Source organism: Lagopus muta, chromosome 3 (genome assembly GCF_023343835.1).
Source record: "Lagopus muta isolate bLagMut1 chromosome 3, bLagMut1 primary, whole genome shotgun sequence".
Classification (NCBI taxonomy): domain Eukaryota; kingdom Metazoa; phylum Chordata; class Aves; order Galliformes; family Phasianidae; genus Lagopus; species Lagopus muta.
In genome coordinates, this window is record NC_064435.1 from 63,655,728 (window position 1) to 63,670,040 (window position 14,313).

General features: G+C 36.7%; 1 protein-coding gene across 3 annotated transcripts in view; it reads left to right on the forward strand.

The window, feature by feature from the left end:
• Nucleotides 1–14,313, forward strand: part of PTPN3 (protein tyrosine phosphatase non-receptor type 3) — a 115,542-nt gene that overhangs the window by 22,350 nt on the left and 78,879 nt on the right. For all 3 annotated transcript variants that reach the window (XM_048940109.1, XM_048940108.1, XM_048940110.1), the window contains exon 2: nt 7,364–7,518. In XM_048940109.1, the coding sequence (XP_048796066.1) occupies nt 7,381–7,518 (138 nt within the window). In that variant the 5' untranslated portion in view covers nt 7,364–7,380. The remainder of the gene's footprint in view (nt 1–7,363; nt 7,519–14,313) is intronic.

The window sequence follows — 14,313 nt, forward strand, 5'->3', positions numbered from 1 at the left end:
GACATTTTCAGCAAAGTTTTTTGTCATGGTGACTTCTCAAAGTGGAGGAAAAAATAATATCTTTTTGTGTACTATGAGAGATTGACACCGGCAAGCTTAGTGGATAGTGCAGCATTTATGTGAATAATCCCTGTTTTATGTTGAGTGTTTTCCCTTTGTTTTTTAAACGAGTAGAACAGATCTGAGCTTTCTTGACTAGTGTCACAATATGGATATATGAAAGTGTAGTATTTGCCATTCGAAAGTATTATTGGATATATCTCTTATACCTATAAGAAAGATTTCAGATATTTGTGTGTATGCATTCTTTCCTCAACCTATAATGCAAATGATCAAAATTTTGCTAATTATCACAGCTGTAGTTGGTACTAAACTTGTCATGGTGGCTCTCGTATGTCATGCAGTACTTTTGTGAAATGTAGTTTATTGCCCACTAACAGAATATAAGGACTTCTTGTATTTCAACTTAAATGTTTTGATCAATTTGACACCTTAATTTTCAGAATATTTCGGTAGTTTTTCTCTGTAAAGTTCAGTGGTGATTGCTTACTCTTGTTTTTGAAGATTTTAGGGCATAAATTATCTAGTTACCTGTTACCTGTTAGTTACCTGCATAGTGAAGTCTGTGCAGCTTCATATTTTACAACGTGAAAGTAAAAAAGATTTCTCTTTGTATATTTCAGTGTATCCTGAACTATTTATGAGATATGTTATTGTTGGGCACTGCAGAGCTCAACTTCTGATCAAACTGAGCTTTTTCATTCTTCAAATTTTCAGAGTTCTTAACGCAAAATAAAACTGAGCTAAGGAAGGCAAACTTCTATTTTCACACTGCAGTGTCTATTTGACATCATAAGTATCATTTGTAGCCCCAAAAGGCATTATTTAGGAAAAAAAATAATGATAGGTCTTGCTTTATTCTGTGAGCCAGTTATCTTTTAAGCTGCTATAGTGTTTCAAGTAGAAGCAGACTATAGAGGAAGCCATCGAGTTCCTGAATTCTCCAGTTCCTGTGGAGCAGGAAATGGAGCAATGAGCCATTATTGAAGTGAGCACAATGTTTTCAGGTGTTATTTTATAAATGTGTTTCAAAATAAACAAGGCATCTCTTCTGAGCAGTAAAAACTACTGAAAATTTGAAAGCACTGTGTTTATCCTCATCTGTATTTTACAATACTTGAATAGAATAGGGAGAAGAGCTCTGCTATTACTTCAATTGCTTTTTTCCTTCTGTTCATTTTTTTCTTTTCCCCCTCTGACTCATTCTAACAGATAGTATCACTGTACTACTGCTGATCTGGTATCTAAGGTCTGACTGTGATGCTTCACATTGTGTCAAGTGATGTGTTGGATCATGCATTGCCTTAATGGTGCAGTTCATTTCTATGTTTATAAAGCAGAATTGGTGAGGTTGGTTGTGTGGGCCTGAAGTTTGAAGGGTCATTGGTACAAGTTGGTTTTATCCTTTGTGAATGTGACCGATGTGTTTTGCGCAGAAGTTGAGTTAAATGATGCTTAAGAACCCGAGTACTGACACTGATGGTCAGTATTGTCTTTCCACCAGTAAGGTCTTCTAGAATTTAGTTGCCTCCAGGCTATCTGATTTCAAGATAAGTTTTCAGATAAGCAGTCTTGCTGCTGGACATGCTGCAGAGAGGCGTAGTAATTCTATATCCACCATCTTCCGCTCATGTAAAGAACTTCTAACAGGATCTTCTACTACCTTGCATTCTCCTCTTTGACTGAGTGAATGCATTGAGGAGCTCTTCAAAAAGCTTCATATCAATAGAAATCATCCATTGCTAGCTATAAATATTTATTCTCTCTTTAGGCACTTGGTCCATCCTTACTTACTGTTTCCAGACCCTATGTTGTAGCAAATGTTGAAGCTTGTTTCTTTGGAGTTATGTCTGTTTAGCTCCTATCCAGATGTGTAAGTACCAGGCAGCAGAGCTGAGTTTAGATTTGGTGGTTTGGTGTGCTGTGTGGTCTATCTGCACTAGCTTCCACACTAGCTGTGTGGTCTATCTGCACTAGTGCAATGCCAGGATTAATGCTGAGGAATGTCTTATTTCCCACTCCTCTCCTCCACTCCACCTTTGACATTTGTGTGCAGTCTTACTAATTTTGGAGTTCAGAACAGCTGGATCTCTATCAAATATTTTGGCAATACAAGTTTACCTGAAATATGTTATAGCTGAAGGTTTAAATGAAGTCTGGGGAAGACTTGCAAAACACTTTGTAAGTCTTATGTATTAGTTCGGCACTTGCAGTGATGTGAGAATTTTTAAAATTGCTGTGCATCTTAAGAATGATGATTGGAGAACTTGCAGCTACTGCCTTGGAGATGTGGATATTAACTTTAATTTCTGCTCTAAGAAAGAAGATTCTACAGCACTGGATCCTCTAATGCTTTATATCTTAATCTGGAGGTATTTTTATACCATAAGCTTCAATGTTTCTTCATCTGAAGCTTTTGTGCTTTTATATTTCATAGATGTTCTGTATTTATGGTTTAGTTGATTTTTCTCTCTAGTGATGCAAGTTTTACCACCTGATACTAATGGCTTCCCAGGTGCCTTTCTGTGTGACTTCTGAGCAAAGTTTGTCAGGCAAAATCTGTGGGAAATAACTATAGTTAAGGAGTTAGTGATGTGTGCATTGCTCAAAATGAGCTTATCTTTTTACTTTGCTTGTGGCTTCAGAAATGCCCTTTTAATTTGAGCAAAAACTTGCAAATATTATATTGTGGTTAAATATTTAGTGGGATTTTCTCATGAGGCATTAGAGCTCCATTTTAAGTTAATGGTGAGACGTACTTTCATATTGGTAATGTGGAAAAGGAGAGTTGTCTCTGTAGAAGGTGAAAACAGAAACTTGTTTTCATGGATGTTTAGTTAAATTTCAGGCTTCCGTTCAGGAAAGCTGGCTTAATAATCTAACCCTCATTAAAAAGCATTGGTGATAGATGTGGCTTCAAAATGTGTAGATAATACTTCAGTGTATGGGAGGAAGAGTCAGAGTGTGGTTTATAAATTGGATTTTTAGGGTTGTTTTTTGTGATGATTATTTGGGAGATCATTTCAGTCAGTAAACAGGGAAAGCTTTTGCATGATAAAGCCCATTTATGTTGTTTTTGTAGGGCTATAAATTGATACAAAGACATCTTAAATGTGTTATCTGTCTTTGTATTCCCAGTCATGCTTTTTTTTTTTTCCTCCAAAATTCAGGGTGTACAGCATGGAGTGGGGATATTCATTGTTCATTGGAGGGGTGTGGAGGTTGGGTGTTTGGAAAAGGCTCTTCACTAGAGGTGGTGAGCATGAAACAGGCTCCACAGGGCAGTGGTTGTGGCACCAAATTACTGGAGCTGAAGGAGCATCTCGACCACACTCTCAGATATAAGGTTTCAGTTTTGAGTAACCCTGTGTGGAGCCATGAGTTGAACTCCACAATCGTTTTAGGTCTCTTCCAGCTCAACACGTTCTATGATTTTATTTCATGTTTTGAATAAAGCAACAGGTAGCCATAAAATGTAACCCTTACTGAAATGTTGTACAGGACTTTGTAATTAAAATACTCATTTTTAGTTGAGGTTACTCAGATAATGCAAGTAATGCCCATTTTGGCCCTTCTGAACCCCGAAATGCTCATTTTCAGCCCTTCTGAACCCCCAAATTGCCCATTTTGCCCTTTTTGAGCCCCAAATTGCCCATTTTTTGCCATTTTCCACCCAGATTTGCATTTCTGCTCTTCCCATTCCCCCAATTCAGTCCTCCAGAATGAGCAGTGCTAACTTTTCATAAATGACATTCCCATGCTCTGTAGTATTGGAATTTTCAGTAGACCAACACAGAACCATGAGTTTTCAGTTGTGATTCTAAAGAAAATATAAGAATGCTTAGAGGACAGCAGTCTCTTCCAGAGGAGGAAAAAAACATATGTGCATACATTGCAGGAGTAGAAATTCTCTCCATTTACATAATGGTTCTGTTGAATGAATGATGATTATTGTATTTTTCAGGAGTTGTTTGTAGTTGTTTCTTGTGATTCTACGTAGAAGGTCGAAAAGAATATAAGCAGAAAAGCTGTTCTTGATTTAATTTGTTGGTAGCAAACATGCTAACGATAGTTATGCTGAGAATTGGCTCATAAGTTTCTTTACCAATAGTTTCTAAGTGAGTTGCAAAGACATGAAAAGCCGGAATGGAAAAGGCCTCTTTAAAAAGTCGGTCTTCAATACAAAAGTGAAAGAAAACACATTATTTTCGTTCTGCTTGGCTGCAGCTTAATTCTCGGGGAAGCCACGCATAACCAAACTTGTTCAGAAATGCATTTAATGTACTTGGAAAACATTAACCTCTTTCTGTAGTTAAGTTTTTTGTTCCTGTGAGCTTATTGCAAAATTTGATTATGGGATGGAGTTCTATGTGTTTGGTTTTATACTTCAGTATGAAAACAACTTTGTTTTGGGGTTGTTTATTCCGTTTTGGTTTCTTTTTTTTTTTTTTTTTAATTATTACTCAACTTCCTGAATTTGACATGCTCATTTTAGTAAGAGGTATATACATGTGAAACTATTCTCTTATTGATAATAAGAGTTATCAATAAGACTATAGTTTTATTGATAATGTTCAGATGTATCTTTTGTTCCCATTTTTTTTGGAATTAACATCCCACAGAAGCTACAAAAGGGAAGCTAGGATTTGCATGTAATGGCTGCCCTGGCAGCTTGGGGCTGGGTGCTGCCTGCAGGTGTTCAGAGTAGGGCTGCACTTGTCTATCAGCGCAGGGACCCTTTCTCTGTCCCAAAGCAGCTGCATTGTTCATAGAATTGCAGAATGGCTTGGGTTGAAAGGTTCTCTGAAGACCATATAGTTTGAACTCCCTGTTGTGGGCAGGGCTGATGCCCTGTGATGATCTGTGCATGTTGTAGGCACAGTCTGAGAGCTCCAACTGTGTTAGTGATCTCACTTTACATCAAATTGGGAGGGGGGGGGAACAAAAAGGAAAAAAGGAATTCTAAATTTTCTTTTGCATGCTCTTTGCAAATCAGTCTCTCTAGAAGTTTTACTTTTCTTGTGATAAATTTCCAAGTTGGGCATCCAGCCCCAACTGTGAAGAGCTATTGTAAGAAAACAAACTTTAGCCTACAGTAAGGCACCTCTCGGATTTTGTGACAAGTAGCAGTATACTGAGTGTTACTATTAGCACTTCGCCAATTTACACTGGTTCTTGCAGACAGATTAACAGGTTTGTGGCATGGAAAAGAGTAGTTCTGACTTGCTGGAGGAGAGCCATAGAAATTCTGCAGATGCATATTGCATGTTCTCTGTAGGAGCATTAAAAAATACTATTTAATCAAAAATTAAAAATTTGTGAAAACCTTCCAAATGGAACTTTGTTCTTGTTGCAAACAGCTTTAATGTGAAATTCCAGTTATCTTTTGCTAGTATTCAACAGAATACCTGGAAGTATGCTGTAGGCAATGGGAGCAGTGGCTGAATTTTGTATAGAGGTTAAATAAATATGCAGAGAAGTGAGAGGGTCAGATGGGATTTTCCCAAGAGTGGGTGAGTGTGTAAGCTTGATTGAGCACAGGTCTTCACAGTGCAGGCTGAGCCCTCAAGGGCAGCATGAGGCTGCCCTCTGCCAGCTGACCAAGGTTTGCACCAGCGTAGAAAAAGCTGCTTCCTCATCTTGTGGCTAGCCCCAGGAAATAATTTTCTTCTCTTACCAATCAGTGGCCTGGCAGGTAGTGACAGTGGTCTGTCACTTTCTGCAGTGAGATGTTCTTGACCTCTAGGAGTGCAAAAGGGAGAAAAGACTTCAGTATAATTCATATAGTCACCTGGCTTTTTGGTAATGGATGAACTCAGTGGTGAATAAGTAGTTGAAAATGTAACTGTTAGGAACAGTGCATTCTTAGCATTTTCATCTCTTTGGATGCCCTTGATAATTAGGTAATTGTGTGTTTTCTTTAGCAACTATTCCTTTAATAAGACCTGGGTAGAAAAAAATAAAATATTAATGTGCTATGTGTAAATGCAGATTGTATATCAAGAACAAGAATTTAAGAGTAATAGGAGTATGTAGTGCTTTATATGAAAATCATGTTCAGAATTCATCTAGGATTCACCTCTTTTTTCCTTCCTTAAAGCAACAAAAGAATGTGTGTTTGGAAAAGAGTAAGAAAAAAATATTGTTGATGTTCCAGTGGGGGAAAAAAGGCAATGGGCTGGCTGGCTGAATCAGTCTTAGCAATATAAATATGGTTTCAGTTTTAGAAAGTAGCAAACTATGAATTGACTGACCATTCACTGTTTTGCTTTTTATAGTCTTCAGTACTCTAATATTTTGTTTCTCATGGCTCTTCATGCATTTCATGTTTTTTTGTTTTTTTTTTTTGTTTGTTTGTTTGTTTATATAGGGATAAGGGGAGTAGGAATGATGTTTCAGAATTTTATTTTGAAAACTTCAGTTTCTTTAGCTTTTTAAGCAAATGAAAAAAATAAACCTGCTATGTTTTTAAGTTAGGCAGAGAAGAAGGGGTATATTTCAAAATAGTCCTGACCTTGCTCCTGTCTGGCTTGGCCAGCTGTCTAGGAAACGCTCACATTATGCAAGTCTTTTTGTAGCTAGCCTCTAATAAGTGAGGTATGATTCGGTAATTGGTGTGGTAACTAACCTGGAAAACTATCCTCAGCTTCACTTGCCACCTGGCTTTATATGTTCTGATGTTAATTGGTAAATTGATCTAGTGGAGAGAGGCTTGAAATGTTTACAGGCTTGACTGTGTTTGTGTTAGCTCTTTTGGTGAATAGTTTATTTATTATTATTATTATTATTATTATTATTATTATTATTATTATTATTATTATTATTATTATAAATATATATTTTGCTGTTTTGGAAACACTTGTTTTCAGAGATTGTACAAATCTTGTTGAAGATTTTTCCAAGAAAAATTTGAAAATATATTTTTGAGTTTTTCTTGGATGTTGTTTTGTCTTCATGAATTTACGTATGGTAAGCTCTAAAATATTGAGTTCCTTTTTTTGTTTTTTTGTTTGTTTTCAGACTAAGGCAATGGTTCAGGTCTAACTTAAGGATACATTGCAGTAATTAATATATTTAACAAAATCATAAGTAGATTTGGAGCATGGAAATCTCAGTACTTATTTATGTTCTGGTTCAGACCCTGCTGTTATTTACAATTCATTTTCTTGTATAAGAAGCTTTTGTTACTCTTAAGTAGTTGGATTGTAATAAGGCCTTTATGTTGTTGTGTTTCTCTGAAGGCTGTTGATGAAACATAAGTGAATTGTAAGAACTGATATTTAATGTATTTTTTGTTTTATAGGTTATTCAGCAATAGTTATGAACTCCCGTTTACGAGCCTTAGGTGGGAGGATAAATAACATACGAGCATCAGAACTACCAAAAGAGAAAACTCGATCAGAGATAACCTGTAACGTTCACTTTTTGGATGGCTCAATACAAAGCTTCAAAGTCAATGTAAGTCTGGAAAACTATGTATTTGTTTTAAATCAATTAGTGTTCATTTGCAAGCTGAAGATCAAATATGGGACCCAAAGGTATGAGATTTCCACAATATATTGAATATGTAGCTTTGTCGTTTCAAATTCCAGATTTACTGGTTATGAAATAGATTGATAAAGTGATGTTTTAATTTTCTTTAAAGCAACAGACTAAGGTGTCATAAAGTCTCCTTGTGACTCTTGTATCTGGTGAAAGGTCTTCTGCATGATATGGTAACAACAAAGAAACAGATATGCTGATTGCTATCAGCTGTGAATAAGTAATTCGTACTTAAAGGAGACTCTTCATTCTTTTACCAGAGTGACTTTATTTCTGAAGTTTATCTGTTGGGTATTTATTCAAAGAAAATGAATTTTCTTGCCAAACAGGTGATTTTTTTTTCATTCTTATTCTAATGTTTTCATTTCAGTATGCACAGAATTAGTCTAATATTTTAGTATGCATTTTATCCACTATATACTTGTATGTATTTATATCCTCTATAGATACTCATATACACATTTTCACATGTGTACGTGTGTGTGTATACATATATAATGTATATGTAGGCGCTCGCACAAATACAGACATTGTTATATAAATATAATGTGAAGTATCTAACACTCAGGAGTAAGATAGTAAGGGGCAAACACATAACAGAAAGGGCAGTATGTGAATAGCAAATTTTCATTATTTCCAGCATGTCAGTTTTGAATAGGTCTAGCCTAAATGCCCCCTCATGCACAAGGACCTTTGAAAAAAGAGGAATTAAAACTTTCTGAAATCCCTGCATAGTAGTATATTCTTTCCAGTGAGGAAATGTTTACACAGCTTTAGATTTAGCATTTAGTCTGAAATCTAACACTGCACACCTGAATTTGTGCTTCTCATTTCATCCTTCGAGCAGCAAGTTCTAACAATCATCAAAACCTTTACGAAACTCAGGGCTCAGCTGATGTAGCTCCCTGCCTTGAAGGTACCCTCAGGGTGTCTCTGCTGATTATCTCCTTGATCCAAGGATCAGAAGGGACTCCTTCACTGCAGCTATAATGCTGAACTGCCCTGAAGTAGTACAGGACCCTTTGTTTAAAAGAAGCGAGGGGCTTGGCTGTCCAGGTAAATTGTCTTAATACAAGGACCAGTTTCAGGAAGATTGATGTCCTTGGAACACTGCGCTCTCATATTGATACTGGGGGGGCCCTTGTCCTTCTGGATTCCTTAAACCCGAGGTCTGCCTCAGGGCAGACTTTGCCACTTTCTGATTGGGTCTATTTCTGAAAAGGATTAGAAGCAAGCTGCTGAAAATTCATATTTGACTTCTGCTTACATTAACAGAAAAATTCAGTTTCCTAGAGTTTGTGTGCATGCATCTGTTTTCATGCATGGCCAAGACCATTTGTTTTTATGTCTGTGAACAGAGAACTTCAGTCGATCAGTGGAAAACAAGTGCTGGCATTTTTTCAGGGCTAGTTTGTTGGCTAAGGGTACTTGACTGATCTACGATTTTCATGCGATAGCCTGGGTGGGAATAACGGCTCCTCTGATTCTAATGGCATGCAGCAGTTATCTGAACACAGAATTCTTACAGCAAGAAAATTTATTTACCAGGTGTAGGAATGTTATAGAGAAAAATGGGAATAAATAAATAAATAAATGAAGAGTAGAAGTGGCACAAAAGAAATTTTCTTTGAGTTTAGGCAAATGTATTTTCTTAGATTGTACTTTCTAATGTGTGATTTTCACTGCACAGATGCTTAGTACTGATGAATTTGAAGAGAGTTTAAATTTAATACAGAGATAATGGACTAAATAGTCTCAATCTATTGACATGCTGAAGAGAGGAACTATTTTGAACTAATACTGACATCTTTAAAATGATGGTGCAGTACTCAAGAAATCACCAAATGTTGAACCTTCTGGAGAACAGAGAGAAATGGGACTTTCTCTTCATTACATAGCAGCTGGATCATTCTGCTGTCACTGTAGTTCAATTTCCTCACTTTGTTAGCAAACTGTATAGGTTTTGAAGGCTTTTAAAACGGTAACTGTAGTCATCTCTTTCATTCTCCTACGTGGAACTTTTTTTCCAAGTGATTGTATCTGTACTAATCTGAACGAAAACTAACCATCCTAAAATGGAGCAGTGGAAGTAGGAAGATGATTTTTACTTGTGAAAATAACACAAGGGACTTCCTGTCTTCTGAAAGATCCCAATTTCGCTGCTAAATTTATTTCTGTGAATTTCTTCTTTTTAAGCTTGTGTACTAAAGAGTGCTGTTTGGCAGGTGAAAAGGGAGATTTAATTTCAAGGGAACAGCGTCTTTTTTTTTCTGAATTTTAACTTGAGCGTGATAGTGGAAGTAGCCTTTTTTGCTATTGTTCACTGTTTTCGTATTAAATAACTTACAGCTTTGATGAATACAAAATTTATATTGATGATCTCACAAAGAGTTAATTAGTATCACTTGTGGTACCTGCTGTTCTCTAGATCATTGTTATCAAGAAAATTTGCACTAGAGTACAAAGAGACACACTGCTTCTTTGTTTGCTGTTCAAATAGAGATGTATGTTAACCTTACCAGCCCGAAGTGGCCTGTCTTGTCTTTCCTATATCATATATTTCACTGTTTAGATGGAAAATGTCCAATGTCCATCCAAAGAATGGAACGTGTATGTAGCCAAAACGTCTTAACATTAAAAAAACAAACAAACAAAACAACAACAACAAAAAAAACCATTCAAGACCAAGACATGACTGTACTTGGCATGGAATGTTGTATTTAATTTTATTCAGGTTTTTTGGAAGCCTTCTAATATATGTTAGGTGTATGATTTCTGTGGTAAGGTGGATTTATTTGTCTCTGAAGTAAACTCTGCCTTCCACATGGGGAAGATAATATCAGTCTAATATAGACAGAATGTGCCCATGTACCATGTTTAGGTATGTTTAATAGGTGTATATTGAGCAGTAATGCATATTTATTTGCAACTTTTGATATAAACACATAAGAATTTTCCATTATTGATCTTCTTTGACTCATTTACCAAGAATGACTACTTGGGATGTATACGTCTCAATTTCCAGCTAACTGAACTTTGGGAAACCTAGAACTTAATGTCAGATAATTTATATATTGCATTATCTTTCTGCAGCACAGTCAGCATTTGTCTTTAGTACCTGTGTTTTGGTGGGGTTGTTTTTTTTTTTTTTTTTTTTTTTGCTTTTAAATTACTTGGCTTCCTTCTATAAATAGTCTTTCCTTTGAAAAATAAAAGGATTTGGCTGTAATAATGAAGAGTTATATGAATGTTTTGTGTATTTTTTCCATGTCATCTCAATCAAACTCCATCAATTGTTTGAAAAGGAATATGCTTGTTATGGTTAGCACCAACAATTAGTATTGGTATGTGTAAAACAATGAGCAGTGGTTTTCTTAAAGGTTTGTTTTAATTGTGGATATGCATTATGACTTTAAACTGCTCATAGCAAAATGGGATAATAAAGTGTCATCTTCATCACAAAGTGTTCCTGCCGGATGATGTTGGATAATACAGGAGAGGTTGGTGCTAATCTGCATCTCTCTGTTGAAAACTGCTGTATGAAATTTCAGACTGGCAACAAATATTTAGTTGTATGTTGAGACAGATCAGGGTACTCTATGATTGGAAAGCAGTAAGGGCATGAAACCTGATGATGACTTCGAAGAGAGCAAGAAAGTGATCTGGCCTACTGCAAGCTTATTAGTCTGATCCCTTCCTGGGGCATGACTTCATAATGAACGCTGGAGGAAAGAATTGGTGTAGAGGAGCATTTTCCAAAGTTAGATCTGGAGTGACTAACCTCATATATGTATTTAGACATATATTGTTTTTAGACACAGGAAATGCAGTGGGTCAGTGTTCAATAGGCTTAGATAACTATTTTGTGTGACTTTGTATAGGATAATACTGAGCTGTAGTATGTGGAATCTAGCAGATTTGCAAGATGGGCAGGGAATTGACTCAAGGTGCCAGTTGTTCCTGCTGAAAAAAGATAACAGAACTGGGCATTACTGGCAGAGTTCCTGAGTGGCAAATTTCATTAACACGATATTCAGTTTTTTTTAGTAAATAAAAAAGTGTAAGGTCTGAGGCATCATTATTAATAAAAAAGATACAGGGGTATGATGTCGCAGATGGATTGCCGCAAATGGGAAAATCAATGCTTTGAACTAAAATCTTTAGGTAGTATTGCTGTGGGTGGTTGGTAGTTTTGTTTCGATTTTTTTTCTTTTTTTTTTTTTTCCCCTTTGTAGCTTAGTTTTCTGTAGTGAAGAATAGAGGAGGAAGTCACTGGTGGCTTGATCTACTAGTATTGTGGCTGTGAATAAGGTGAGTGCTACTGTACATCAGGCAGGAATTTTGAGCCACTGCCAAGGAAGTATTAGCAGTGTTAGTCTTGGCATTGGGGCCAGACTGTGGAAGTCACGTGCACAATCACAAGCAGACAAGAGGCAAGTTCCAGCTTGGACAGGCGTGGAAGGAACAGCTCTTGTGAAGGAGGACAAGGATATGTGTTGCACTGTCCAGTTAAGGTGCTGCTTTGTGCCCCTTTTTGAGTTAACAAACTGAAAGGTTTACTTGCATGTCTACCCTTCTGCTCTGAAGAACTATCAGTCTTCACTTGCATTCGGTTTACAGTTTTGAGGACCTTTGATCATACAAGCTGATGGGAAGTACTTGATATTAAAACTAGTGAAGGGGTTCTTTCTCTTTAATTTCTATCAAGAAGATTTTGGGCTTGCCTAATAATTTCCTGCTGTAATTAAGGAGCTCATGTGGTAGCACAGGCAGACAGTACTAAGTATAAGCTGTGACAGCTTTAAATATTAATTTTGGTGTATCCAACATAAGGTGTAAGCAATTTCAGGACTGGCTTAAATGGATCTGAATGATGTGTGGCTGTGAGGTGATTAACGCCTCTACAAATGCAAATTAATTCTATGAACACAAAACCCTTAGCACCAGAATAAGGATTGATAGATCTCAGAAAATTGAAATAAATGGAGACTTCCTTTCAGAGCAGAAACAAGAAACTATCACAAGCTGGTACTCACTAACAATACTTGTGTGGAATGTGCTTAATTTCTTAGCTCATCATAGAAAAGGAGGAGCATTATTAAGAGCTTTAACTACTCACTGTAAGAATTTGTAGGGTTAAAAACTTGGTTCTAATGTCCAGTTTAGCTGAGTGATGTTCATATTGCTTTGCTTCTTTCTATGGAGGATGGAAGTAAAAATACTCTGTTATAAGCATTTGATACTTCATAGTGTTTGAGTGCTTTGTATTAGGGCTGTTTGTGGAATGGATGTCAAAATTCAAAAAAAGATGTGATGACATTCTTAGCCTACCTGACTTTATAGCTGGATCTGAAGCTTGTTTATGTGCAAAAGAAACTGAAGATTGTGCAGCATGAGCTGTGTGAGTAATTTCTGGTTAGAGAAAAATATATTATAATATGTATACTGAAAAATGATGCATCTGCTTCTTAAAAAAGAAAGGCTAACATACACTTTTGCTAAGGAAAAGCAAAACAAAACTGCAGAAATTTTAACAACTGAAAAAGATTTTAACAGTGGGAAATGACTTCTTAAATGTGGCATAGGTATCTGGAGTGGGTGCTTGATCTACTCACTGTGGAGAAGAAAATCTGTGCTTCTGATACCAGAGAGCAGGGATTGGAGTACATGAAAGTGATCTCAACTGCTTGTGAAAAGAAATGCAGAAGAGGAAGAAAAAGGAATGCTAAGCAAGTAGAGGAAAGTAGCAGTGGCTGAACATCTCGGGCTGGGATTCAGAATATCGAAACAGGGAGCTTGCTTGGCTTTAGAGGGAAGGAGTAAAAAGGCTTAGAATTTTGTTTATGGCAGAGAAAGAGAGATGCACCACTGAGGGAAGGTGGAGAGAGAGAGAGAGAGAAGATGGAGATGTCTGAATTGGATTGAAAGACCAGAAGTGTTAAAAATGATACGGGAATTGGGAGGCAGTGCTGTTGAAAAGAAAGGGTATTGGGAATGTCTGAGCTTAGAGAAAGTCAGCAGTATAATCTGCTCACCATAATCTTCTCTTCGTCTGTTGGTAGCAAAACCCCAAATTCCCAAACTCTTTTGGTTGAAGTGTATGCATCATTCTAAGTAATTACTGCTTTTGGTTACAAAATAACCGTTAATTTCTCAATTAGCTCAGTGTTAGAAGTATGCTCCAGAGATGCGAAGCCATGCTTCGGAGTTGTGCAGGCTTCATGTGATGCCTCTTGACAGTTTTTAATGTTCTGCTTCCAAGAAAAAGAACAAGCAATGTTATCAACAAAAACCCAAAAACAATAACATAGAATTCTGGGGAGCATAACTCAGGAAATGTCCATTATTTCAGAGAATCCTGGTTGCTTTTGCTTTTTCTATTGGGAGATCTTGTGTACATGTATTGCTACTCTCTGATAAAACTCAGTCATTGTATAAGAGCCCACCTCATTGTCAGTGCTGGACAGGACTGCCTTCAAAGTGCACATCATGCCCATGTGTGATGAGGAATGCTTATTTGCATGCTTTTTGCCTGTCACTGAGATGCTGCATTTTTTTATACTGAAGTCTGCTGCTTCAAGGGAAAAAAGAAAATGGTATTGATAGGTGCTTTAGTTTGGAAGGGGAAAGTAGGAGAGCCTGTCAAAGGGGAAAGGCTAATCTCATATGTAAGAGTTAAGCATTGCCTACATTTTTCTTCTTGTGAAACTT